Source organism: Perca fluviatilis, chromosome 11, assembly GCF_010015445.1.
Source record: "Perca fluviatilis chromosome 11, GENO_Pfluv_1.0, whole genome shotgun sequence".
NCBI lineage: Eukaryota > Metazoa > Chordata > Actinopteri > Perciformes > Percidae > Perca > Perca fluviatilis.
Genome location: NC_053122.1, coordinates 13,411,112 through 13,439,029, shown reverse-complemented (window position 1 = coordinate 13,439,029; position 27,918 = coordinate 13,411,112). Strand labels below are relative to the sequence as shown.

Sequence of the window (27,918 nt, the reverse complement as noted above, 5' to 3'; positions counted from 1 at the left end):
CACCCATCACAATAAGAGGAAAACATAGCTATTATAAAAAATGTATACAGCATGCATAAATGTTTAAAAATGTCAGAACTGCTGACTTTAGTGCACCATGTGCAAAAATGGCAAGATTATTTTCTGACACCTGTGAAATACAGAAAACATGGTTTCAGTTTTTGTTTTAGTATTTCATTTGTGAAGAGTTAGAGTATTCTTAACTGAATGCTGATTTAATGCTTATTATTACAAAAAGCTGTGTTTAGACAGTTATGAAATACCATACCTTGTGTAAATGTACAACTACTTCTTTTTCACTTTACTTTGTATTTTCAAACTTTTAGTATTATTTGAAGGGCTATCATTGTTGTAGGCCAGTTGTATGTCTTATAAACAAGCTGGAGGCAGTTTTCAAAATGTCAGCCAACACTCACAGTTTTCCATTAGAAATTTGAAACTCCAGGAATGTCCTGACTACTGCTTGAATATCAGTCACCCGTCCCCCTTTTCCTCATAACATAACTCCAATTTCATTCCTGAAATGACATTACTCTGTATATGTGTGTATATGTGTGTGTGTGTGTGTGTTGTGTATCACGTAGTAGTGTAATGTAGTAGACTGCTTATACAACCCTCCTCATTGCCTGTCAAGACTATTGCTCTGTTACCATGGCAACCATGTGACCAAAAATTCAGGTTACCATGGGCAGGTGCATATGAAGTGCAGTATTATGGTTTGTGCCTCAGTCTATTTCATGATGCAATGTGACTGTAAGTGGAGCAGGTACTTGCAGTGCATTTACTATCATTTAAATACCTCATCTGAACCAATGAAATTACCTTAGAATTTACTTTTCAAATAGGCTATTATAGATTAAAAAAATGTTGTGTAATTTTGTTTGCATCAGGGAAGACACACATTTGCCAACTCTCATCTCACAGTCTGGGTTACAGTAAATTTATTTTCATGCTAAAGAAATTTATTGTTTTCAAAATAAATTAGACAGGAGTGTAATAAGATGTAGGCCAAAGAGTTAAAGAGTCTGTGTGTGTGCACGCTTTTTGTATGCTACCCTACAAGAAGGCAAAGGCATTTTGATGCACTGCACCAAATTTGGAACAAAAGACCTTATAGCCCAGACCACATCACTATCCTCCCACCTGCACCCCACCTCCCCCCCCCCCAAACTTGCACATCTACTCACTCATACACACGTGTATCTATGCATTACATATACATTTACATTATATATTATAATCTATATATATTTTCTATCTCTATATATAGATATATATCTATATCTATATATAGATATACATACAGTGTGTGTGTGTGTGTGTGTGTGTGTGTGTGTGTGTGTGTGTGTGTGTGTGTGTGTGTGTGTGTGCGCGCGCGCGTTAGCGCGCGCATGTTTTCCTGTTTTCTGTCGTTCTCCTCAAGCAGACAAGAACTTTCGGCCATTTTTTTCGGGGTGTTTGTTGTTTTCACCAAAACAAGAGGCTGTTCTCAGGTCGACGCTGAGATGTGCCTAAGAGTCAACCTATGGCTAGTTTGAAGGAGGCTCAAATGATCCCAGATCAGTGTCTGTTTCTGTGTCATGCCATCCCCCATCGCGCTGCTAGGTGCGCGCCAGCCTCGCGATAGCCTCGCCTACTAGAATCAAAGCTCCGTTCGCGAACTGGATGCTGACAGGCGCGCGGGGCGGTCATCATGCAAAGGTTACATTGGATCCGTTTCAGCGAGTCTCTAAAGAAGCCGCTCCTCCGCAGGACCCGCACGGGTCACAAAATGCGAGACGTCTAGCAACACAAAAACGATAGGACTCAACGTTTCCTGGCCTGTTTGGCTACAGCAGGTGTCATCGATGGACGCAAGTTTGGGATTTCCACGAACGGCAGTGTGTACGCTGGCTCCACTCGGCGGTAAAGTGGCTTCATGAGTGTCCAAAGTAACAGTGGAAGTGGTGGTGGAAGTTTGGAGGCGACGCCATCTTGGTCGCAGCTCTCCTCGTCCCCAACGATTTCTCAACAACATATAACGGCGACCGCAAAGAGCAAGGAAGGTATATTAGCTCGCCAAGTGTACGACTGACTCGTATTCTCCTTAAAGTGTGTCCTTTCCAGGAGAAGTGGATTATTTTGGCCGTGTCGAGCTAACGTTTGTTGAAGTAAAAATGGATGTCAAGTTCACTGATGCCGTGAATTGGAAGCCAAACGTCAGCTGTCAGATCAGTTGATGGCCAGTCTAAGTAGCAGCAAGCTATCATGTTTGCACAAAGGAAGCGCTAGCTTGTTTTGTATGTAAGCTTACATGATTTCTTGTTACTCGTAGCTGTTGATGCGGTAGCAGTGTTTTTGTAGCAGTTTGCAAATGCCCCCCTATCAACAGCATCTAGTAGGATATTAAACAACGTAGCTATGCATGCATCCAATTAATGCATTGCAATGCATGCTCCCACTGCTATAAACTTGAGAGCAGGCCCTGGATTTTACCCTTTTGGCCAGTTTGGATGCATCTGTTTTTCGACATGTGTTTACGACTTTATTCACTCGATATTGCATGGTTGTGATGTAACAAAACAGTGATCACAAGTGGGAGCAATTAGTTATACTCTTCCAGCTAAGTGTAATAATTACAGGACATGATCTGTTCTTAAACTATTTAGACAGCGATGATGTGAATAAGTTAGTAAGAACGACCATAAATGCGTTATAATTACTGTACAGAGGTAATCGTTTAATAATTCATTTTCAACTATAGACGTCTAACGTGAAATACTGTTTCAACTTACTATTTACTAACATACAAAATAATGCTGTAATATGAAGCTCTAGCTATATGGATTAATTAAGCTCTCCCCTGTCCTTAGATAACCTCACACAGGCCTTGTTGTGTGCTCTGCTTTCTGTTTAACTGCTCAGGGGCTTCATAATGGCTATTATGCCTTTTAGGGCTTGCTCCTGTGCCAGAAGCTATGTAAAGATGACAGCCAGGAAATGTCCAATAAGGAAACAAACACTTTCAGCAGTAGTCAGCGAGGAGCGGAGGACCAGTGTGTCTCTCCCTGGAAACCAGTTGTCATAGAACAAGGCCTAGTCAGGCAGCATATATGTTTAGGCAACTGCTTTTGTGAGAATCATTTCATGAATATGAATATTGTGGTTCAGATTTATGGCTTGGTCTACCACTCTGACATCTGCAAATCTGGTTATATCGTGAGGAAATGTAAATGTAACACTAGGCAAAAGGCAGTTTGGCCTGTTAAACAAAAGCTGTGTCTTGTCTCAACAGCATTAGTAACATTGTTGCACACGTGTAGCTTTTGAATTAGCTACATTACAGCTAAAAGGCCCAAATGTATTCTTCATTGCCTGTGCAGCTTTGTAGAAAGACGTGACTTTGAAAGAAAACTGGAAAGCTGGTGTTGTGCTCTATCTGCAAGGCTTCTGAGGAATTGGGATCCCTAAATATCACAGACTAGTTTAGCACTGTGCAATGAGGCCGTTGTGACGGTCTAACTTGAGAGAAAATAGAAGGGCTCGACCGGTTGAAGATTTTTGTGCTGACAAACTGGGAGACTCGCTCAGGTCGGCCTCGACTCTTCTCCCTCCTGACTTCCCAGTGGGAGAATGACCTTCCTGCTTAAGTTAGAAATGCAGTGTCACTCATCTGCAGTATCTTCCATTGTAGCATGAAAGTGCATCTTTTAAAGAGCTACCTCTACTGCCCAGCTGACTGAATCAAATTAATGTTTCTATTTTTATCCTGTAATCACTCTAATTTTCACTAATCCTCCCCCAGATACTGTCCTCTGTTCCTTCTCTTTGGCCATTTTTATTCCTTTTTCGTAATTTGGTCACAGAGAAAATGTTCAGGGCTTAATAGCTCTGATTCCTTGTACATGTCACTGCCGTTTTGCTTGTAATGACAATAATGAAAGCGTCTAACCTTACTGTGTTGATCCCCTTGTGCCAGGCCCCATGGAGGAGCTGCACAGCCTGGACCCCAGGAGACAGGAGCTGCTGGAGGCCAGGTTCACAGGAGCTGTCACTGGCAACACAGGAGGCAGCACTGGGAGCACCAGTGGAGGTGCTAAGGTAACCGCAATACAGAAAAACTGAAGCCTTGTTTTTGAGATACGTTGCACACCACACACAAACACAGTCGGTCACAATGTTTGCTCACAAGACAACACTTTTTTTGAGACTACTACTACAGTAGAAAGAATACCGTACACAAGTTGTAGCAGTCTTGAGGCTCGTGTTTGTCAGTGACTAACTTTAGTGACTAACTCCACCATGATAGTTCCTAGGCCCTCAGAAAGTACTGCTTCAGCAGTGGGGAATTTTTGGAGGCAGGAAATAAAAACCACACCCAGGTTCTCATGGTGGAAAAGCAGGTGAAAGTTCCTATTTTCCTTAAAAAGGATGCAGTGTTCCTGGAAACGGGCATGTGGTGGAAAAGAGCCAAGTGACACACCTAACAACTGAAGATCTGGATTCCTATCAGACGTGTCAGACTGCACCCAGGCTTCGTTCACTGTTGTTTACTTTTCATCTGGTTGCAAAACTTTGATAGCACCACACACCTGTGGAGACTATTTTCATATTGTATGTGTTCACTTATTTGTTTGAATTCTCACTCTGTGCAGGGTCTGGCCAATGAGTCCTCTAACCACAGCTATGGCAGTCTGGGCTCATCTAGCGACAAGGAGTCCGAGGTAAGACACACACAGACATAGTCATTTTTGCAATGGGCATGGGTGACTGTTAATTTATTTTGAGAAGACCGAACAAATTCAATTGAAATGAAATATTACTTACTTTATTACACAGATATCAAAAATAAAGCCTGGTTAGACAAAGTTGCATGTTCTCAGTACATCCTTGGTCTACCCAATAGGGATGCCATGGTGAGGTCATTTTCCCATCGGTGAATAAACTCTCTTCCGCTGCGAAGCCGTTGTTCTGTGCCGCATTCTGTCTGCGAGGTGGCCGCCGGAGTTTACAGTTTACAGATTGCCTCGTTAACGTTATCAGGCTCCCCATTAGCAATGGATTTAAATCCAAAATATTGCCGAATAGGTGGTTTTGGTTTTGACAAAAAAAAAAAATCCTCCTTCATTGTCTTGTTGGTAAACTCTCCTTAAGCCGGTTACACACTGCCTGCGTGGCATGAGGTTGGCGTTTCTGTTGCGTGTCAGCTGCGTGGCGGCTGCGTGGAATTTTCTATGTCTTTATACACACCAGAAACGTGTCTGACGCGGTGCTGCTGCTAGCCTTGTCTGGACACATGTATGTTTCCCAATGTTAAAATGAAATACCATGTTAAACATAAATATATACTGATTTGATTACAGCAAAGACAACGTCGGCAGTATTGACGGCAAAATAGGCTACAGAATATTTAGTTCTGTATTGACAGGTGCAATATTAGAAAATCGATTTTTTTTGTTTAAATTACATTTATATCAAAACCTAGAGACTTTCAAACATCAAAATGTCATTTATTAATATGTATTTGTGTCTAAATGACATATAAACATCTTTTCCTATTCTATTTTGCCTGGAAACGCTTCCAACACGCTTGCGTGTCGCGTGAAAAATAGGCGTTTGTTCTATTTCTAGTAGGCACGCGTTTTCTGCGCGTCACGCAGCCAGTGTGTAAGCTGTAACCTGTTACCATGGGAGCCCGAAATATAAACGGACACGCCACGCAGCTGACACGCTCATGCGACGCATCCAGTGTGTAACCGGCCTTACTCTCTGCATGACATACTCTGTGCTGCGACTCTGCTGCTGCCACTATACGGAGCAGTAATATTGACAACAAGCTTAGGATTTACAATTATTATTATTATTTTTTTTTTTGATGAACGTGGGCGCTGACGCGAAAATCAGCTACATGGGTTTTAGTTCTATAAAAACAAAACAACGGTGGGGGTGGTGGGCGAATAATGTAATTGGTGTATGCTCGACCACCGTGTACCACTGGAAACATCTACTACCGCGGCAAGCCTACTGCCTACTTGTCTTTCTCTCTCCCACTACCTCCACCTCTCCTTCTCTTTTTTTTCCCAAGAACTCTGATTTGAAAAGAGGGAGCTCCCCTGCCTACTCAGTATGTACTCTTTCTTCCTGCTGAACACCACCACTCAAACCAGCTTTTTTAGGTAAAACACAAGGGATTTATGCCTCTTTTTTCTCTCTTATTTCGTATGGATTCACAGACCCCGGAGAAGAAGCACTCTGAATCGTCCAGAGGGAGGAAAAGGAAAGCTGAAACCTATTCAGAGAGTAGTCAAGGTATGACTGACACCTGCAAGAAATCAGTGTGATGTAGGCATCTATGCATTTCTGCATTCAATCTTTGTTCAAATTTTCTATGCAGGTAAGACTTCCACACGTGGGCCCAAGATCAGCGACTACTTTGACGTGAGTATTACAGCAACTCCCGTCAATCCCAAAATGGTATGATCGTTATTATTTTGGAACCCGATTTTTAAGTTTGCCCATGTTCTCTGCAAAGTTCCAGGGTGGAAATGGTTCCAGTCCAGTCAGAGGCCTCCCATCGACTCGTCGCTCTCCACAGAACTCGCACTCTGCCCCAGGCTCAATCGTGAGTATTTCACAAACCGTAGAATGCTTTACACAAGTATTATTGATGGGCTATTAGGATGTGAGTCTCTGTGTGTTATTACAAGATGTAAAAAATACCACTTGGCCTGTAGGTCCGGCAGAATAGCTCCTCTCCTACAAGTCTGTGTTTTGGGGAGCACAATCCTAAAGCTTCCTCCAGCAAGTGTGTCCAGGTAATGTGATGCATACTGTACATGAAACACTCACATGACAGACTTCATTGTACATTTATTGATATACCTCTGACTGGTACCTCTCTGTCTGAATCTTTTAGACGGAGTTAACAGGCCTGAAACTTGCTGCTCTGGAGAGCAATAAGAGTCTGGACCTGGAAAAAAAAGAAGGGCGAATAGATGACCTGCTCAGGGTGAGTCCAGCATCCATAAACTGAGTTTTGATGGAGAGTGCATAAGAGGACAACTGTCTAATGTACAACTGGTTATCAGGTCAGGTTTGTATTATGTTTATACCTACACAACCAAACGTAATACAATCCCTGCTGTCTTTCCTTTACAGGCTAACTGTGACCTGCGGAGACAGATAGATGAACAGCAAAAACTGCTGGAGAAATACAAGGAGAGGCTCAATAAGTGCATCACTATGAGCAAGAAACTGCTTGTAGAGAAGGTATCTGTCTTTGCATGCATGCACCCTTTTGTGTGTTCACTGTACATTTGGTTAAAGAAAAAAACAGCGGCATTGTTTTCTGGTAATTCAATATGTAAATAGTCTATATGAAATGACCATATGGTAAAGCCTCTTTTTGTATTCTCCATACTCCATGATAGTAACACGGCACCTCTATGGTTCGCTCCAGCTTTGGTCCCACGTGCAAGCATCCGAATGTAAAGCATCGTCCAAATGACATAACGCAGTTTGGCCGCTGATTTTCGCCGTCGTTATAAAAAACAATGTAGAAAAATGTATCTCATAGACATTTTTATATTGTTTTGACAATATACTGTATATTGTCATATCGCCCCGCCCTATCGTCGTGTTTGTACATCTAATGTGTTGGCGACATAAAAGATTAGAAACGTGCGTACTTTACACATTACGCAACAGATACGGAGCAATATATTCTCTGGTGTTTTAGCTCTGCTTTGGACAACTCCTTAGGGGAAAATTCGGTCTGCGCGTTGGTAGATATTTGCCAGTTTTCCCTAGGTCTCCACCATTTTGGGCTGGAGCGTAGAGATGCACCAAGAGTGATCAAGTACAGTCAAGTGATCCAGTGCTATTGAAATATTCCTGAATGGGGCTTTAATATGTATTTAACTTAAAAAAATGTAGCACACATTCAGTCTGTGTTGAGAGAGGTTATAGGTGAGGGCTTGTCACTTTTCACATTTTTTTTTTCCAATGTCTGCCTTTTTTTGTGAGCAGAGCACCCAGGAGAAGCAGTCGTGTCGTGAGAAGAGCATGCAGGACCGTCTCCGTCTCGGTCACTTCACCACTGTCAGACACGGAGCGTCCTACACGGAGCAGTGGACGGACGGATACGCATTCCAGAACCTGATCAAGTGAGAGAAGGCAAACTCATGCATAGTGTTCCATCCAATGACATGAATTTCAGCATATTACTTTTTAGATTTTGCATTGAGCGTTGCGCTCTACACTGTGTTGCAGGTTCAGAAATAAAGTGGCTTTTGAGTAGATATTCTGTGCATGCGTCACTTCACAGCCAAGTATAAAACATATGAAAGGCTGTTTATTGTCTGCTACAGCACTACCCGTAAGACCCATTCCCAACGCCTCCGTGTCCTCTTCTCTGTGCAGGCAACAGGAGGGCATCAACCAGCAGAGGGAGGAGATAGAGCGACAGAGGAAGCTGCTGGCCAAGAGGAAGCCTCCAAACCCTGCATCTCCCTCCCTCTCGGTGGCCTCCACCTCTGAACCCAAGCAGCGCAAAACTAAGGTGGTCAACGGCAACGACTCTGACCCCTTCCTCAAGCCCTCCTTGCCCCAACTGTAAGTACACTGAAATGGCTACATACTGTCAATGTAAAACTGAAGGATGCTGGACCATAAAGAATGAGAGGGATGATTTTCCCATTTCTATATTTTTGACTGTAGAACTCTTACTGTACGTACACACCGCCGCCGACTTGAGCTTCTAAAGATACCGGAAGTCATTCATTTTCAATGGAAGCTGGCTTCTCTCAGCTGCAAGGAGCGTCAAATCTGTTGGTGTCGCGTTTTGAGCGTCCAGAGCGTCAATCAGAAAGTTGAACTTTGGTCAACTTTATGGTAACGAGCTATGACGCGGTTCAGCGGCAAGCAGCGGCAAACACCAGCAACCAATCGGAATATAGACGTCCTTCGCGCTGGCTGATCCCAGAGAAACATACGATGTAAACTTTTGTTCCTACCAAAACATTAGTTCCGTGAAAATGGAGGAAAAGCTCATAATCGCCGTTGCTGGGTTCCCCTATCATTTATGATAAGACGTTGTTTGCGTATAGGGACCAGTTATCGTTACCTGCCGTCACATGGTCTGTAAACAGTCCGCTCACGGTGAAGTCCTGCACGGATCAACAGCTGGCGGCTGCTTGCTCTGCCTGCATTCTGCTGCGGTTCAGCGGCTAATGAGCGAGCTAACTGCTAACAGACACCGCTGCGACCAACAAACAATACAAATTCTGTCCTTATATATGTAATTTATAAAAGGTTTCTAGTGTCAGTGTATTGGCCGTGCAGTGGCTGCTTGTGCTTTGTCTTCAATCATGTGTTGAACATGATCGAAGAATGCTGCCACGTCAAAGCGGCCAAAGCGTCAAACAGCTTCCCCGTACTTCTTGACAAGCGTCCTTGACAGGGCGGCCAGAGCTTCTTTGCAGCTCAAGTCGGCGGCGGTGTGTACGTACAGTTAGGAGCAATATTTTAGATACACTTTTCTTCCCAATTCCTCTTCAATCGGAGGCTTAAATCAATCCTTGCAAGATGACTAATCATCACTCCTGTAGCCCAAAATGAATGTCCCCAATCAAGTGGGTTTTTTGAGATTTCTTTTTCGCCCGGAGATTTTGAGTTGTCCGTATTTTGGCAGACTGACCCTCGCTGAGTACCACGAGCAGGAAGAGATCTTCAAGCTTCGCCTTGGACATCTGAAGAAGGTCAGTAGCAGTGTGACCATAAAGCATTGTTATCTAGTGAAATGGCCAAAATGTGCATTACAACACTGAAACTCTAATCAAAACAATGCATAGATGGTTATGCATTCAGTTTTAAATGGCCGCTGGAGTCCTAAATTGTTTGATTGTATACATGTGTATTAGGTGCATGAATCCTTACACAGGAACAGATTCTCATATGATGTATTTATGCAGGAGGAAGCTGAGATCCAGGCGGAGCTGGAGCGGTTGGAGCGGGTGAGGAACCTCCATATCAGAGAGCTGAAGAGGATAAACAACGAGGACAGCTCGGCGTAAGTCCGTTCTAATTACAGTACCATAACATGCCAAATAGCATAATGGTTAAGACTGGGACTAAAAACCCGCCTAATAGATGTAAATTATAATCTTTTTCCATTCTCAAGACATTTAGTTTACTTTGTCAATACAAAACATTTAAGTAACAGAATAGTCTTCTATAGTTGAAAGACCTAGATGTAAGAATATGGAAGTGCAATAAAAATCATCTTTGCAAAGTGCTTGTTTAAAAGGTGACAAGAGTCGGATACAAGCAACCACCATAAAACAAACCATATTGTGCCTCCTCACACAGTTTTAAAGACCATCCTACCCTGAATGAGAGGTACCTGCTGCTGCACTTGCTGGGCAGGGGCGGCTTCAGTGAAGTCTATAAGGTAATGTCTGTGTAGTTGGAATATCATTATTTTTTTTTTTTCCCTATTCTGCAAAATATTGGAGACATACGTGTGCATTTTCTTGTCCCATTCAGGCTTTTGACCTGTTTGAGCAGCGATACGCAGCTGTTAAAATCCACCAACTCAACAAGAACTGGAGAGAGGAGAAAAAGGAGAACTACCACAAGTAGGTCTCATACACAAACCCAACTTAAGATACACAAAGACAAAATGTTTCCCAAACTACAAGCCCACTACATTGACATTTATTTCCTTCCAGGCATGCATGCAGGGAGTACCGGATACACAAGCAGCTGGACCATCCCAGAATAGTCAAACTTTATGACTATTTCTCCCTGGATACTGACACGTGAGTCACCTTTGACCTCTGCCAGCTGCAGCCCAGCTGGGTTGACATATCCTGAGGTTGTTGATCCCCCAGCACGAGATTAAAAAACATTTTTACAGCGGTTTTGAATCAGTAAGATTCAAACCTTGAGAAAAGGCCCTACCCAGTAAATATTCCAATAATGTTTGAATTCTGCCTGAAGGCTCTACGTCAGTGGTTGCTACAAGTAACAGCATACATCATACAGGTGTTATCAGATTGGGAAATAGTAAAAGCAGTTCACAGAAAAATGCATGATTCAGCATCAACATGCCCGTACAATGGGAGTTCTTTTTTAAGGTTTCTTTGTTAAAGGGTAACTACTTTTTTTTTCAGCCTGGACCCTATTTTCCTATGTTTTTGTGTCTAAGTGACTGATGGGAACAACAATCTTTGACATTGGTCCAGTAATAAGCAAGATTGCAATGTAAGTTAATAGGGCAATTGTCCAGCTTGCATTTACCTTCACAAAAGTGCTCGTTTTGCCACTGACAGGCTCAGATTAATATTCTAAGTGTGTGACAACATTGTAAAAAGGATCCCTTCAGAGATAGACCTTTTTAAGACCTCTCTGTTTAACCAGAAACGTTAGCTTGTTTCACCGCTGCCGACTGCAGCGATCTTGCTTAATACTGGACCAATGTCAAAGATTGTTGTTCCTATCAGTCACTTAGACACAAAACAGGTTGAAAAAAACGGACGTTTCCCTTTAACTAAGCATGTGAACTTCAGTCACCCGTCCGATATTTGTCCAGATAGCAGATGAACCCATCTCTATGTTGAGTACAAAGGTTGAGCGTAGGGCCAACTCATATTGTACCATGTTGGTAAAGCTTTCCTTGGGGAACTGAGTAGCTCACACTCATGACTGGAAACTTAAGTCTGGCTCACTCGGTAGCAGAAAGTCCTGACTCTGACCCCTGACCTCCTATGTGGAGGAGGGGGAAGGCAAATGTCTCCTCTTAGCCTTTAGTCCTTCCAGCTCTTAAAAGAAACTGGATAAGCAGTTGATCTCTGCTTTGGGATCAATACATTGACCTTGATTTGTTCACATTCAGTTGTTGAATTTAGATGTTTTCCTCCTGTATGTAACCGTGTGTCCGTCTCGTCCTCTGCTCTCCCAGGTTCTGTACAGTTCTGGAGTTCTGCGAAGGCAACGACCTGGACTTCTACCTGAAGCAAAACAAGCTGATGTCGGAGAAGGAGGCACGCTCCATTGTCATGCAGATTGTCAGCGCCCTGCGCTACCTCAATGAAATCAAACCCCCCATCATCCACTACGACCTCAAACCGGGTGGGTTACGCGCTTCAAAGGTTTTTGGATAAAACCTACATGGCATTAAATGTATACAACTGGAATCTGATGAAAACCGTAATACTGCTTTGTTTACAATGCAGTACAGTTGGTGATGCTGCTGTAGTTCAAACTAATCCTTCCCTGAATTTAAACCTGATCTTGCGTCAATCACTCTGTCTCTCTCTCTCTCTCTCTCTCTCTCTCTCTCTCTCTCTCACTCACACACACACACACACACACACACACACACTGTACTGAGTCTCACCGTCTTGTGTGGTGCGCAGGTAACATCTTATTGGTCGATGGTACTGCGTGCGGAGAAATCAAAATCACAGACTTTGGCCTGTCAAAGATTATGGATGATGATAACTATGGTGTGGACGGGATGGACCTCACATCACAGGGAGCAGGCACCTACTGGTAAGACGCACGCACACACCAATACCCCTCGCAGAAGGACACCGTAATGTGGGTTAAAGCTAGGCTTGGGTATCGTTTTTCTTTTTTCCGATACCGGTGCTAAAACGATACTTTTAAAACGGTGCCGGTACCTGAACCGATACTTAAAAAAATAGGGGAATATGGTATTTTATAATAACTTGGAATGCACCACGGGGTTTACTAGTTTCAAGTGAACGCACTGTCTGTTGTTTTTCCGACAACAGCAGCTCCAGACTGCTTAACGTCCCGCTGTTGAATCCTCTACAGTGAAATACAGACACCCTTTACACCGTTTAGCTGTCAGCATTTTAACCGTGTTTAATCCAGCTGCTAGCTAACGGTAGGCTAACGTTACCTGCTGCCAAGTGTATTAGTGTTAGTGTTAGCACCACGTGCAGCAATACTCCTGTTGCCTCTAATGTCTATTTCAGAGCATCAGAGAGCAGTGCAAAAGGCATTTAATTGGTACTGAAATGAGGCGCTGAAATCTGCGTTGCAATTCGGTCCGTTAGATACCGGTCGTTTAGGCACCGGTGCCGTATTAGCACCGGGTTTTGGTACCCAACCCTAGTTAAAGCCCTTTTTATGGTCAGTCTTTAAGGTTCAACGCACATTATTGTATTCTTGACCATTTTCTTGTAGCATATTGCAAATCGCAGAATCTCGTACTGTTTGATCATTACTATGGGCAGTGGATTGTGCAAGTAATATTCAAGGAATTACCTGAAATATATATCGCATGTAATATATCTCCATTAAAATGTCTAAAAACGATTATACCTGTTATACATTTTTTGTAGTTGTGTACTTACATTATCCCAAATGTTTCCAACAATCTTCAAACCAGAGCAATCTGTAATTTTAATCTATGGCCAGAAGTGTGTCGTTTTGTCGCCTGTCAATGGCGTCCTATAACCGTCAACATCAAAAAGTCTGTGTTTCAATCGAGAGAGACCCCTAACGGCAGACATATTGCATATGGTTTAAATGCCTACCATGACTTGTATGGTATGAAATAATCATAGGAAAGTCTAGGAGTCTGATTTGCAAAAATGTGTATGAACTCTATATGACATTGTATGACACTGATTGCATTCTGTGTGTTTCAGGTACCTTCCTCCAGAGTGTTTTGTAGTGGGGAAGGAGCCACCTAAAATCTCCAACAAGGTTGACGTCTGGTCTGTGGGAGTGATCTTCTTCCAGTGCCTCTACGGACGCAAGGTACAACACTAAACCTCACCTGCTACACTTTGGAGAAGGCTAATGAACTCATACCAGACCTTATACACCTTCAGTAGCTTGTTCAACATGGATACAATGACTATGTTGGGCCACTCAGGTCCGGTCTCAGAGGCAGTGCTTTGAGTTGTGGCAGGAAAAAAAGAAGATTTTGTACATTTTCTTCTTAGTGAATTAGTTGTTCAGGTTCCAGTCGCAGTAGTTGAAGCGACGTAAAAGACATTGGATTGTTGGTGATTTTATGTGTTTTTTTCCCCCAGCCGTTTGGTCACAACCAGTCACAACAGGATATTCTCCAGGAAAACACCATCCTCAAAGCCACAGAGGTCCAGTTCCCTGCCAAACCACAGGCTAGCACAGAGGCCAAGGTAACACACATCAGTGTGTAATGTATGTGTATTGAGACAAGGACCAGTATGCTGGTTTAACTGTACACATTCTGCTTAGAAATGCTTGGCACCTCCAGTTATTTCCACTCAAGTGACTGCTGTCATTGCTAGTTTTCTCAGACTGCACGATGGCTAAGTTTATATTGAATGCAATATTCCAGAATTAATCCAATCAAGTTGATATTTTGACTTACAAGTTACCATGTAAATATCATTTTCTCATTACCTTAAACCAACTATTGGCATAAAAGGATTAAGGAGTGGACACTATGGATAACATCTTTCTTAACTTTCTATATATCCTGATATGGTCAGTTTCTCTAATTTTCAACTATAAAGACACATTTATAGCTTAACTTGTCACATGGGAATGTCTGTTTTTGGGTCCAGTTAATTTAAATACCTGAAATATCAAAAATGGGGTGAAACGTCATGATTGACAGCTGTGATCGACTCGCATTTGGTCGGGCGGGTGAATGGGCGGGACTCTGATACCGCGGCTCCACCACCCGATGACTACTGCGCAGTCTCTGGCTCCAAAATTACAAGCTGGCAACGCCCGTATCCGGGATATTTTGGCTTCACTTTTGTTCAGTGGGAGGAAGTGGAGATGTGTCGTCCATCTTTATATCCAGTCTGTGGTTCCACCAGACCCTCGTAGGTGTAAGCATAACTGAATTAAGACATTGGTGTGTTGCAATTTTACTTTAATTTAAGTATTAATGTCCTCCAGAGCTTTCAAACTATTTGGGCTATCCAATGACACGTTGGCACATGCTGGAACATCTGAATCATCCCTAATGTGTCGCTATAAAAAGAACAGTTTAAAGCACAGTGTTTGCCACTAATTCAACATAAGGTACAGTATCTCTAAGTAAATATGAGTCCACACACACACACACACACACACACACACACACACACACACACACAACACACCCAGCCTGCAGCTCATTTTATAATATGTTTTGCTCTGCAGGCGTTTATCCGGCGCTGTCTGGCCTACCGCAAGGAGGACCGGTTCGATGTTCACCAACTGTGCTCGGACTCCTACCTCCTCCCTCACATGAGACGTTCAAACTCCTCCGGCTCCCTGCAGCCCTCCGCCTCATCTCTCTCTACCTACTGACTGGCTCTCTCAACGTAACTGACAGGACCCTCTGGCCAGTCTCAAGGCAGGATTGTTGGAATCTGAGGATAATGGATCTAGTGGATCTTTTTTTTTTTTTACCTGAGCTGTTCCCAAATGGTCGAATAAGCAACAGAGTGGAATTAAATGTAGAGCATGAGATGGAAAAGAGTTAAGAAGTACAAGTGGGATACTCCCCTTTGCATATGTTGTACAGAGTTGTGCCCCTGAACTCAACAGCGTGAGATGGGGGGAAAGAACATAACTGGAAAATGGAAAGGAAAGAGAGAGGGGCAAGAATAGAAAGACAGACTCGGCATTGTTTGGAGCCAGAAAAGAAAACGTTGAATCTAGAAGATTTCTTTGTGGACTTAATTAAATAAACCCCTTAGGTGACATTTCAACAGCTGTAGGAGCGCCTAGATGCCCTGTCCACCTCGTTTAGCCCATCATAATACACTTCACAAGATGGCTTAGAATTTCTTCAGCATGAAGCCACCGTTCTAGATGTTCTCTTGTTGCTGATGTGAGGGTGGCGTTGACCAGCTGGAGATCAGAAGACAGGGGTGAACAGGTGTGTGTTTTGCAGAGACGGTATGAGTGTCTGTGTATTAAATATGGGCCACCTGCTCATGTATACTCTGCAATCCGTTGTTATGAGGTACAGAGCGATGGTGTCATTGAATTTACCCTTGAAGTCCCTCTGCACATGATGGGGGTTCACTTAAATGTGATGTAACTTTGATGGGAAGCGACTAAAACAAAAAAAAATAGTTCCAGATTAAATTTCTGGGGTTGATTTGCACTTCCGGTCCAGATAATGCTAATCTGGTTTTATAAATTTGGCATGAAGTACTACAGCGTGGGCTTGTTCTGAACTTATCACTAGCCCAATCCTCAGTTCACATTCTCCTTCAGTTGCAAAGCAATTCAGATCTACTACTGGGTTTGCAGGAAGTGGATCTGTGAATCAGTCTTAAATCCATTTTCGTTGTTCAGATGAGAGTCGAAATGTTTCAAACGGCAGAGTATTACAGTAACATGTTGTCATTGATGTGCTCAACCTGCCAGAAGAGAGTTGGATTGAACTGAGGGACTTGATCAGCTGTTGGGACACAGAATTTAGTGTACATTTCATGTGCAGGAGACATTATTCACTAGCAAATACATAATAATGAGGCTTATCCTTGCTTCCCAGTGTCTCACTTTGCTCCGTTTCTTTGTGTTTCCTCCTGAAAGCTGTTCTCAGTTTGCTGCTATAAATGTTGCTTTTAGTTTGTAACGTGCGAATGGTTTTCACCTCGCATATGTGCATACTTGAACTGTGTTGAGAGGAACCACACACACACACACACACACACACACACAAATGTTGTTCACATGGGGTTTTTGTTTACTTTCATGTACAAGTTCAACAGACATTATATTGAGCGAAGTCCCAGTATGCTGTGTAGTGAGAGTTGACCACACCTGTTCATGCCAGTAAAACTGGGCACGCTCCAGTTTGGCTGTGTTGCAGCATGATTCACTGCAGCTAGAAAGCAAATGGATATATCCAAATGTTGTTGTCCTGTAAATAAAACACCAACCTGTACGTTGTTGTGGCATTATAAAAACCCTCTCACATACAAGCTAACCTGAACTCGCCCGCGACTAGACGTCAGATAAAAAGACAAGTGGGGGCAGTTCACAGCAAGTTGTGGTGTCTTATCTTCTCGCTGCACTCTTGCCTGCATTAAGTCTTATAATTTTTTTTTATGTGCAAGCCGTTAGGTGAACAAAAAACCCAAACAGTGATGTACTTTCAGTAACATGCAGGAAGTACCTGCTCACGGTTTACTGCTCCCATATGAGAGCAAGTGATGAAGTGCAATGGAACAGGTAAAGTGTCCAGTTTGATAAATTGTAATTGTACCTACTTGAGTGCAGTAAGGCATAAAACAAACTTCTCCCCTTCTGTCTAAATTTTGTATTTGCTTCTACTTGACAAAAGAACAGTAGAAAATGGGTGCTAGCATCAACTGCAAATACCACGTGATTAATGAGAGCCGTGTGTAGACAGATGCAAGTAAAGACGTTGGCGAGCTGCGTGTCAGATTACATTAGCGATGGGGTTGCGACGCTAGGCCATGTCACTCATATGCAATAAAAATTGCCTTACAAGTCTTAATTCCTGCAGTGTGACCCATATTTTCTGTGGCGGATTATGCATCGTGGAAGTGTTTAATATAAGATGGAGCACAGGAAGGTGATTATCTACAGTATGTGTGAGAATATACACAAATTCCCAGACACAGTTTGTCACAGTACTGCGAGGTATTACAGTGCTGGATTTGGTGAAACATTATACCTTGAACTGTCAAAGATTCATGATATATTCAATCGTGAGCATCAAGGATACCAGGGATCCCGGTTCAGATAGATGGTGTTTGTAATAAATTCAGTGGCATTTAAATTTCAATATTCAGTAGTGATTGAATCTCACAATTAACTGCTTATATAATTCAAATTATTACAGCTATTATTTGCTCCCAGGCCACGGTTAATCTCATACTTGAAACATCATTAACCATTACAAATTATACAGGCATTTCCTAACTTTTCTTTTTCCTGTATTTTATCAGATTTATTCATTCACTTTACTTTACTATTTCCAACTTCCTCGACATCATGTTACACGCGTTTTGTTTTTGGGGACTGAGACTGGAAAAGACTAGCAACAAACACGGTTTAAAGACACAGAGGCATTGTGTAAAATTAATTTGGCTTTATTGCTCACACTGTGCACAGTGTCGATGTTTTCATCAAGTTCTGTTTACAGTGTCAGTTACAGTGACACCTTGTGGTTGTACTGCATCACTGCCTACCAATTTGCTTTGGCCATGCCAGGAGACGCGCTGTGTAATTAATATCCCTGCACCCATGTTTCACCCTACCTACTGATCACCCAGCAGCAAGCACATACACCCTTCTCCGTATTTCTTGTAACTGCAAACCTCTCTGGCATGGCCTTCAGGCTCTTACCATCCCTGTGTAGTAGAGACGGATACTGTTCTGGATATAAATGGAGACGTACAAAAAGGGACAGAGTAATCATTTCAAAACACAAGGGTGGTGCAAAACAATGCAGATTCATTCATTGGGTGGAGACACTCCTACAGCAATTTCAACAAAAATGTATACATGTCAATCAAATTAATCTATTGGTCAGGGGTTACATTAACTCATGATAAAGGGTTACATATACGGGCTGAACGATGAGACCAATCTATAACATAAATTCATATTTACCTTTATCTTTAACCTATGTTTTAAGCAGCAGTGAAGGATGTTTTTCTCCTGTAGGCCCACTTCTGATATCTTTGTCCTGGTTTATTCCAGTACGACCAGTTTAATGACCTCTGGACTGGACTGTGAGCTCAGCTTCCAGTTAGGTGTCATTAGTTGTTCTATTCGTAGTCATTTATAACATAAGGAATTCACTAAATTTGATTTATCATTCAGCCCCATTAACATACACTGTGTGTGTGTGTGTGTGTGTGTGTGTGTGTGTGTGTGTGTGTGTGTGTGTGTGTGTATAAAAACACAAGTGTAAAACAGAGAGGCTCGCCAGATCAGAAAGGGAAAAGTCCTAAGCTAGTTCTTTGCCTTGTTGTAACAGCAGAAGAGCGAAGCAAATTACAAACCGAACAGTACACCTCGTCCTCCTCATACAGTGGCTTTGACAAGCTCTATGACAATCTGGTAATAAAGACCTCCAAATATCCTCCATTCTTCATATCTATTCATTCTCCATCGCTCCTCACAAGCTCCCTCACCCATACCTGGAGCATGCCGACCTCGGTGTCTGAACCGGTGCAGCGGTCTGCCAGTCCCTCTTGGCCAAATAAATAGAAAAACACAGAAAGAAAGACAGACGGAAGGGGGGGGGGTGGAAGAGAAACCAGATGTGTGTTTTGGTTTAATGGCAAGCGGGATCTTCTTTCCCATGTTATGACGTTAGTGTTGTTTCCGTGGGGGCCGGGGATTCCGTGGCGTTACTGGAGGCCGCTTCCGTGGCGACTGTGGGGTTGGCGGCGGGCTCGGCCTCAGGCGCTGCTGTGACCGTGACCGAGGCTGTGGGAGCGGGGGTGGAGGTGGGCAGCAGGGGGACCATTCCCTGAGGGAGGAGAGGAGGCAGCTGGGACGGAAGCATGGGCAGAGTGGGTAGTGGGGGTAAGGGGGCCAGACCTGGGAGGTTGAGGTGTGGGAGAGCGGCCAGAGGGGGCACTGAAGAAAAAGGAACGAAAAACAAGAGAGATGTGTTGATGCCGGGTATTTTTTTTTTTTTGCTAGAATTTATATTTAAAATTAACCTCACTGCACACTTGTACTTACAGCGATTTTGGGATATACGCTTATTTGCTTTCTCACTGAGAGAAAGGTTACTTTGTGGTCTCATAGAAAAAACATTGTCTTGGATCAAAGGAATACTTCACCCTCAAAGAGATCATACTGTATGGATATCAATTACTCAACCCGTGTTTCCTTGACTAGGTAGGTAAAAAAAAAAAAAAAATCCACATCAAAGAAAAATGTGTTTTTCCTCGCATGCCTCCACGGTGAAAAACGATTTTTTGGGGGATTCTTCGTTCACCGTGGATATATACGAGAAAAACAAAAAAATTTCTTTAAAACCCCAAGGTAACACAGGCTGAGTTGATGTACAAATGATCATTTCGAGGGTGAAGTATTCCTTTAAGAGAATTGCTGCATCAAAACCAATCCTCATTAGTCTGGCTATCACCAGACCAAGCTCAATCTTTTAAGATTGAACATTAGTCTGGGGAGTCTGCTCTGTATTTTCTGCCGCACAAGAGGCGTGATCAACGGGCGTAGTTCAAATGACTCTGTAACGCAATTGGACAGTCCTTCAACCAATCACACCAACGATCCGGGTGACGTAGCAGCGACAGCGGCACCGACGGGTTGCTGCCTTGATGCGCTTCGGTCGCCGCTATGTTGAACGTAAACAAGAAGCTGCTTGGTCGCTTCTCTATCGTCATCGTGTTAAAACCGCCAATAGCGCACCAGGTGGATAAGTTTGTGATTGGTCCCCGCAAAATTGTAACGGAAGCAGGATAGATAAACGTACAGGTTTCCAGCCCGAGCTGCAGGGCGAAATAAAATCGCCGGCAGATGGGGCTGGGTTTACCCCGTCTAAATCATCACAATAAAACACGTAAAATAAGAACACAAATGCAAACATCAGCCTGAGATAAAAACAAACAAGCAAATTAGTCACAAAGCTATCCACTCTGTAAAGAATAAATTAAAATTAAAATACAAAAAGGCATACATCTCAAAAACAAACAAACTAAGTACATAAATTACAAGCAAACAGCCGGTCGGAGAAGGCCCATTAATCAGTTTAACTGACACAGGGACAAACTAATGTTTGTAACGATCGTGCTTACACAAAAGGACCCTGTACCTCCTCACAGAATTCATAAGCATATACTTAGAAGTATATTTGTAAGATGTGACCTGATGTCCTGGCCATGTATGGCAACAGAACTATAATCTCCAACTGACCTGGAATCGAACACAATTTATTCAGTCATATAGCATAGAATCTGAATGCAGACGTATTACTATATTCAGAGTATAAGGATTGTGAATAAAGTATGAGACCATATACTCATAGTTTGTGTAAACATATATGCTCTGAATCCCAGAACATATATTTATAATAATAAGTACAAACTCAGGGTTTCTGCAGGTTTCACAGAGTCAAATATAAGACTTTTATTATTATGATGAATTAAATTTAAGACATCTACCACAACATTAACTAAGCCCTAAATTCAGTTTTTCCAAGCCATGTAACGCTAAATTTGGACTTCCCCATAGCTGAAGAATAAAATGCGTTTTATGTCTGTGCTACAATACGAAAGAGACTCGCGCCAATAACACGAAAGCTGATTGGCTGCAATGTAAGTTGCATGTTGGTCTCATAATACAGCAAAATTATATTTGGATTAGCAAAAGAAACTACAACTCCACAGAATTTAAAAAATGAGCATAATGAGGTAGCGTTGCATGGACGTAGGAAAATGAAGACCTGTTTAAAATTATTTAAGACCTAGAATACCATACTTCAGCGAATTTAAGACTTTTCAAGGCCTAAAATTTAGATTTTGAAATTTTAGACTTTTTAAAAGACCCAGCGGAAACCCTGAAACTTTATACTGGAGGTGGATGTACCATGTTACCCAGTTTGTCTGATACAGCTACTTCAGAGACAGACACTGTATACAGTTCCAGGACAATAGAGTCAAATTCCAAAAACTTCACAAATGCCAGTGAAAATGTTTGTTTGTTTGTTTTCTGTGCTTTATTTACCTGTAGTTCCTACTGGTAAGGTGCCTGCTAGTGACACGGCACTGAGGTCTGGGAGTGGCAGGTTGAGGTTAGGCAAGTTGGGGAGCGGAGGTAAGCCACCTGGGAGGGACATCAGACCTACAACCACACACACAATGCCATAGGAGGGTGCGCTATTATTATTCACTCATTTGTAAAAAGGAAGGATGCAAATGCAAACGATTATTTTCATTGTCCATTATCGGTTGCTTATTTTCTTGGTTAATAGACCAAGAAAAGTCAGAAAATGAAAACATGTCCATTGTTTTTCAAAGCAAAGATGACTCAAATGTCTCAACTCAAACATATTGAGTTTACTGGAGTGAAGGAACTAGAAAATATTCACATTAAAGAAGCTGGAGTCAGAACATTTGTACTTTTTCCTCCCATACAAATGGGCTGTGTCTCAAACCGCCTACTTCCACACTGCAAACACTTAGTTTGAAGTATGTAGTGTAGAGAACGCAAAAAGTCAGTGCACTGAAAGTTCCCAGGATGACCCCCTAAAAAACGGTCAAAAAGTTCAGTGTGGAACGATGGACACCACGCGCACTAAACGGGCGCCATCTTGACTACAAAGCGGAAAGGGGAGGGACCAGGGACGTCGACCGGCAGCTGATTGGACGAACGCGTCACGTGGGTCTGGATTTCACAACAGAGCATAATGGCGGCTCATTCAGAATACGATCGCGTATTTTACGAAAATAGTTCACCGAAACGTGCCATACAGTTGCTGAATCGGTCTGATTTTTGGATCGACAAAGGTCAGTTTAATACATTTGTCAGATTTTGAGAGGCGGCGAGCCGAGCCAAGCGCTCGTCGTTTCCGGTAAGTGTTTTAACATAAGTGTTACTTTTGAGACAATGCTAACCATCGAAAGTGGGCACTACAGCAGTAAGTGGTCAGTGCACATTAGCAGTGTACTGACGGAAGTGTGCCGAATGAGACACAGCCATGGACTCAAACCGATTATCAAAATAGTAAAATCTCAAAAATATGACATCGTATTCCGAAAGAGCCACCATTATGGTCTGGCTTTGAAATTTGGGAGAAGCCAGACCCACGTGACGCGTTCGTCCAATCAGCTGCTGGTTTTCATTTTTCAGGGCGACCGTACAGATTAGCGCCGCCTGCTGTTATGGAGACGTACTAAGTCTCAGGTCGACGTCACTTCGGTGTGTTCCGAGGTACTTTTTGGACCTCGGGGAGCCGACTGATCAGTCCGACTGCCTTTTCTGCCGACGGTCGGGTTGGTGTGAGCCTTTAAGGAGTGACACGTGACTTGGGACATTTTATGTGAACGAGATCCAATGAAGAAGAGGTGGGAATTCAGACAGCTGGCAGTTTATGGCAACATAAAACAATAACCAGAATAAACACATGGAAAGGTGTTGGTGTTGTTATGATAGTAGTTTGATAGGAACTCACACCCTGGCTATGTTCAGGGAGTCGAAGCTGCTTAAATTGAACAATAAATACGGTTAACTGATAAGTTGGGGCTTGTCCTTTTAACAACAAAGTGTATACACAATAAGACTTGATATTGGCTGATGCAGTTCAGGCAGACCAGTCTCTTTTTTTTCTGTGTAACCCCGATTTTCCACTGGGCGCGTCTGTGCTGCGCCACGGTTTTGTTTTGGAAAATAGGGGTTAGGGTGTGTACACACCCATATAAAACTGTAGAGAAAGAGCTGTAAAGCCTCTGCCACCCACTGGATCTTCCAAAGGTTTGGCGTTGAAAAGCTCACTGACTCAGCAGACTGATGACGTGTGTTTTGAATGAATACGTTTGCGAAATCACCCACCTGGTAGCGTGGTGGCGGGGTTGAAGCCTGTGGTGGCAGGATTCAGTGGAGTGAGTGGGCTGAGGGCGGGGCTGAGGCTGGTGGAGGAGGAGAGCAGAGGAACTGTGGGCAAACCTGGAAGGGGAGGAAGACACAAGTAACACATTAAAAACCTAGGGAGTAAAGATACAATGACTGTGACACAGTTTTTTTTTATTTATTTTTTTATATATAGCCCTGTCATATAATAAACATAATGTATGTGTTGTTGTTGGAGTAAATGAATGTGTGTGAAAGAAAGGGAGTAAGAACAGAAATACCTGTCTGCAGCTCCCTGGGCATGGAGGGCGGAGCTGTGCTGATCGACAAGCCTGACAGTGTTTCTTCCAGGCCAGTGGGGACAGCAGGTGCAGTGGGGGACACTGCTGAAAGCTGGACCTGAAGGTGTTAAAAAGAAAGAGGGAGAAAAAGATACGGCTGTCAAACAGATAAGGTCACATTCATCCAAACGTGCAATTGACTGTAACGAGCAGCATTGCTCTCTGCCCTTGCATTTAGAGAGTTTGAACACTCCAACACTCAGCTGGGGGGCCAAACAAAGCCACTTGGGGATGATTAGGCAAATATGGAGACGGAGATGTTTTGTTTATCCTTAACCGTGTTGAGTATTATAAATGGAAAGACCTGTAAAAGTATGTGAGCCATGTAGACCTGTCACCTTGTCAATGACTCTTCCCAGAGTATTTGGATCTTGTTTTTTTCTTGCGATGCCTTTCAGATCCAAATAAAAGCATTTAAGTGTGTGTTTGTGTGTGTGTGTCCTGACCTCAGTGAAGCCATCCTTCAGCGGACTGACGGGCTCACTGGGAGAGTGTCCAGGGAAGCTGATCTTCTTCCCCTCCTCAAAAGGCCTAGTGGGAATCCTGTGGAGGTATCCATAGCCAATCCCACATCCAAGGCTGGAAAAGGGAGAGGAAAAAAAGTTCACAAATCACTCTGACAAACCTAAAGATTTTCATTCAAACATTTGAGATTAGCCTGGTTTCAGAGCACTGAATCACTGCCCATATGTCGGAGTTTTTCAGCGATTTAAATACACCTGGTAGTGTACATATTGACGGCCATTTCCCCCTGGTGTGTTGGGAAATCAGAACTCCGTGGGCGGGATTGAAATGGGGATGTCATGTTCTTGTGCCAGATGCAAAAAAATAACTTAAATAACTACATGCATGAAGAATAGTGACAGACAATGGACACAAAAATGGCAACGAGCATAGACAAAATGGACATAACTGCAGGTTGTTCTAAGTTGACTTACAAAAATCACTGTTAAACCTGCAATAATAACCTTTATGACCGCTTGGGGGCAGTGAAAACACATTTGGAACACAAGATTGACATCACCTTTTAAAAAGGTGCCCTGTGGAGTTGTCTTGTTAACAAAACAAAATGTATGTTTACATTCAGTTTACAAAAAAAAAATAAAAATAAAAACACATTAAGCTCTAACAAATGTGTTGAACGCATTTCTTTCCTCATAAAACATCTGTAAAGCTGATTTTTTAAAAGCATCATTGTTTACATCCATCTTTACTTGCAGTCTTCTTCTTCACTGTCTTTGCTGGTGGATTGCTGCATATCTTGATTTGAATGGTAGCTAGATGGATACGTCGCATACTACTGATAACTTGAAACAAAAAGTCTGATTTACCTGCCCTCTCCTCCCCAGGCACTGTTGGGTGTGATGATCACTTCCCTGCAGTTATCGGTGTCTGTGTTGTACACATAGAGCTTCAGGCCTTTCCCCTCATGGCTCTCTATCAGAGAGAACAGGTCCTCTGACTGCATGAAGTCACAGAGAGGCGGACAAGGTGGATAAAATTAGGAGACACACAATCACCATCGTTACCATTATCAGGTGGAGAATGTGCAGGAGTGACGGTTGCAAGGACCCAAAGTGCTGATAAACTACCTCATTCATAACAGTGTCGGCTCCAATGATGTAGTCAGTGTGCGGCCGCAAGCCAGCGAGGGCTGCTGGGGAATTAGGCTCCACTTCCTGTTTAAAAAAAATAGAGGGGGGAGAATAAGTAAACGACCATCGCACCACTTAAAAGAATAAAATACTGACTATACTTTGGGGTTACTTACCAGCACGTGCCAAACATTCTCATTGGCTCCCTCAAAGCTGCAGAAACGAATGGAGACGCCAAGCAAGCCCTGGCCCCCCCACAGGTTGCTAGGGGTGACCGTAGACTCCCTCAGCTCCAGGGTCTTCGAGGAGTAAACTAGCATCTTAACCGGTTTCTCCACACTGGCTTTCAGCAAGTCCTTCAATGTGTCATTGTCCTTGTTCTGTAGAAAAGTAGAGGATGAGGAGCAGAGGGGCAACCATGAAACACGCAGTCCCTTGGGACTTGGATTTGATCCTACCAGATACAGCTGCTGGCTTTCCTTACCAGTCTGGTGTTGTTGATGGAGACAATAAAGTCAAAGAAAGGCTCCAGTCCTGCGCGGTGTCCTGGCGAGTTCTCTTGAACCTGCACAGAAACGAGAGAAAACCTGAGCTGCTGCTGCTGCTGCTGCTGGACTGCACGCTGTCACTTTCTGCATTTAAATCAATTTCTTGTAAATAAAAATATCCGAGATACTCCATACAGCAGAAACAGGTTGTACCTGAGCTAACCAACATACAAGGGAGCTGGGTCTTCAGTGGCTTCCAAGTAAGCAACTTTAGGGAAAACAAACATGGTTTGATTTAAGATTCATACAACTAACTTACCATTGTAGTAACCTCCATGTCCATTACCGGACATGCAGCCAAATCGGTTAGAATTAGAGGTTTTGTCCCGGCAGGATGGGACCGGTGACCCTGTGGTCTTCAACTGTGCTGTTGTCCAGTTGAGCATCTAGCTAACGTTACTAACGTTACTGATAAATCAAGTTGGGATGCTTGGAATAGGATGACATTAACTCGCCAGTGTTAGCTTGCTACTAGAGCCGTCTTAGTCACAATTTTGCAAAACAAGGGAGAAGAAGCACTAGGCACAGGGGCGTGTTCGATAACGGATGCATTGACAAAAACCAGCTTGGCAGCTGTCATTCAGTGCAGCTTTGTAGCTTCGGCTAGCTCAGACAGTGGTGGTTAGCATCTAGGTAGCATATTTAACTAGTTAAGAGGCAGGCATAAACAGAAAGCACAACGAGACACGATCTGTGACTCTGACACAACTCAAACGCACACAACATTTTTTTTTACATGTTTTTTTCAGACGGAGGCCCCCCCAGCAGTCATCCCCGGCCTCTCGTCAACACAGAGCAGGGAATCCTCCGCCTCTGACCCGATGCTAAGCTAACAACTAACAGCAAGCTGTAGCAGCTAAAAACTCACCCGGAGGACGTGGTAGCCCTCAGAGCCTCCTCCCGGTATCTCCATACTCTGCGCACCTCCCATGATTCCGCTCTTTTAAGGCGTTTTAGATGTTAATGGCAGCTTGTTACCCAGCAGAGATGCGATACCTGAACACTTCCACACACCGGGTACACGTAGCCAAAGGGTTAGCTGAGCGATGCGCATGCGCCGTTACGTGGCAGGAAATAACGCCTTTTTGAAATTTGCAATTCATTCAAAGAGCTCATTTATATTAAGTGTAGAGTCGACACAAAGCTTTGAAACGAACACAGAGGTAGCTATTTACTATTTATTTCGGACATGTTTTGAATATTTAACATATAATGTAGAAATCTTGACAGAATTATTTTTGAACACACTCCAGTTCTCCTATAACCATTCACCCCACTTAAACCAAGTGCTATCATTTATGCAATTGATAAGTTGAAATATAAACTAATGTTATGCCACATTAGAACAAACATGCAAACTGTTCACTGTAACATTTTGGGCATTAGGGGTCCAAGCCCGAGGGGCCTGGGAACCGCGTTTGACAAACTGGCCTTAGTGACAAAACCTGTGCCCTTTCTTTCACTTAAAACCCCTTCAGTTGCAAAAGCAGTAGGACTCCATTTATAGCATGTGTATATGCACATAGGCCTACATTTTTCTTACACTCACACACATAAACCTGCTAACTGGATAGTTGAAAAACCAAGCTTACTCTTGTTATAATTCATGATGTACTAGATTGTTGAAGTCAATTTACTCTCTCACACACACACACACACACACACACACACACACACACACACACACACACACACACACACACACACACACACACACACACCTGCATACCCTATATGTACAGTGCATACATAAAAGATATTCCTGCAGCTACATTATCATTGTATTGAATAGCAGTGAATAATATATACTTTTCATTTCCTGGCCTACATGGGGCAGAGGGCAAAGCTTTTGAAAAATACAGCTGATTTTTTATATTATTAATATGGTTTTATTTG

General features: G+C 42.9%; 2 protein-coding genes across 4 annotated transcripts; one reads left to right on the top strand and one right to left on the bottom strand.

Moving 5' to 3' along the window:
- Nucleotides 1-1,580: 1,580 nt before the first annotated feature.
- Nucleotides 1,581-17,482, top strand: LOC120568786 (serine/threonine-protein kinase tousled-like 1-B). Of its 3 annotated transcripts, none has more exons than XM_039816490.1 (22): nt 1,582-2,045; nt 3,959-4,080; nt 4,635-4,703; nt 6,065-6,103; nt 6,213-6,288; nt 6,374-6,417; nt 6,518-6,601; nt 6,714-6,794; nt 6,896-6,988; nt 7,138-7,248; nt 8,008-8,144; nt 8,401-8,592; nt 9,671-9,737; nt 9,951-10,048; nt 10,348-10,429; nt 10,525-10,616; nt 10,710-10,799; nt 11,942-12,111; nt 12,399-12,534; nt 13,665-13,776; nt 14,055-14,162; nt 15,163-17,482. In XM_039816490.1, exons 1-22 carry the CDS (start codon nt 1,919-1,921, stop codon nt 15,310-15,312), a joined length of 2,280 nt encoding a protein of 759 aa, XP_039672424.1. In that variant the 5' UTR covers nt 1,582-1,918; the 3' UTR covers nt 15,313-17,482. The 3 variants fall into 3 exon arrangements, with proteins under 3 accessions (XP_039672425.1, XP_039672424.1, XP_039672423.1); XM_039816489.1 differs by having other exon boundaries at nt 1,583-2,045; nt 6,512-6,601; XM_039816491.1 differs by lacking the exon at nt 6,065-6,103 and having other exon boundaries at nt 1,581-2,045; nt 6,512-6,601.
- Nucleotides 17,483-18,064: 582 nt separating this feature from the next.
- On the bottom strand, nt 18,065-27,077 carry LOC120568788 (Golgi reassembly-stacking protein 2-like). The gene is made up of 10 exons (XM_039816492.1): nt 26,891-27,077; nt 25,959-26,039; nt 25,651-25,854; nt 25,472-25,558; nt 25,211-25,341; nt 24,326-24,458; nt 23,820-23,937; nt 23,521-23,634; nt 21,697-21,813; nt 18,065-19,581 (listed from the first exon to the last, which is right to left on the bottom strand). The coding sequence occupies exons 1-10, from the start codon at nt 26,951-26,953 to the stop codon at nt 19,304-19,306; spliced, it is 1,326 nt and encodes a 441-aa protein (XP_039672426.1). The 5' UTR covers nt 26,954-27,077; the 3' UTR covers nt 18,065-19,303.
- Between the last annotated feature and the right edge of the window lie 841 nt (nt 27,078-27,918).

Bases quoted from the DNA above. Each gene is read 5' to 3' on its own strand.
- LOC120568788 (XM_039816492.1), bottom strand. From the start codon at position 26,953: ATGGGAGGTGCGCAGAGTATGGAGATACCGGGAGGAGGCTCTGAGGGC. The intron at 25,855-25,958 runs GTAAGGAAAGCC...ACTTTTCTACAG, and splicing joins CCATCAACAACACCAGACTG to AACAAGGACAATGACACATT. The intron at 19,582-21,696 runs GTAAATAAAGCA...CTTTTTCTTCAG, and splicing joins CTTACCAGTAGGAACTACAG to TGCCCCCTCTGGCCGCTCTC.
- LOC120568786 (XM_039816489.1), top strand. From the start codon at position 1,919: ATGAGTGTCCAAAGTAACAGTGGAAGTGGTGGTGGAAGTTTGGAGGCG. The intron at 4,081-4,634 runs GTAACCGCAATA...CACTCTGTGCAG, and splicing joins GCACCAGTGGAGGTGCTAAG to GGTCTGGCCAATGAGTCCTC. The intron at 8,593-9,670 runs GTAAGTACACTG...GTATTTTGGCAG, and splicing joins AAGCCCTCCTTGCCCCAACT to ACTGACCCTCGCTGAGTACC.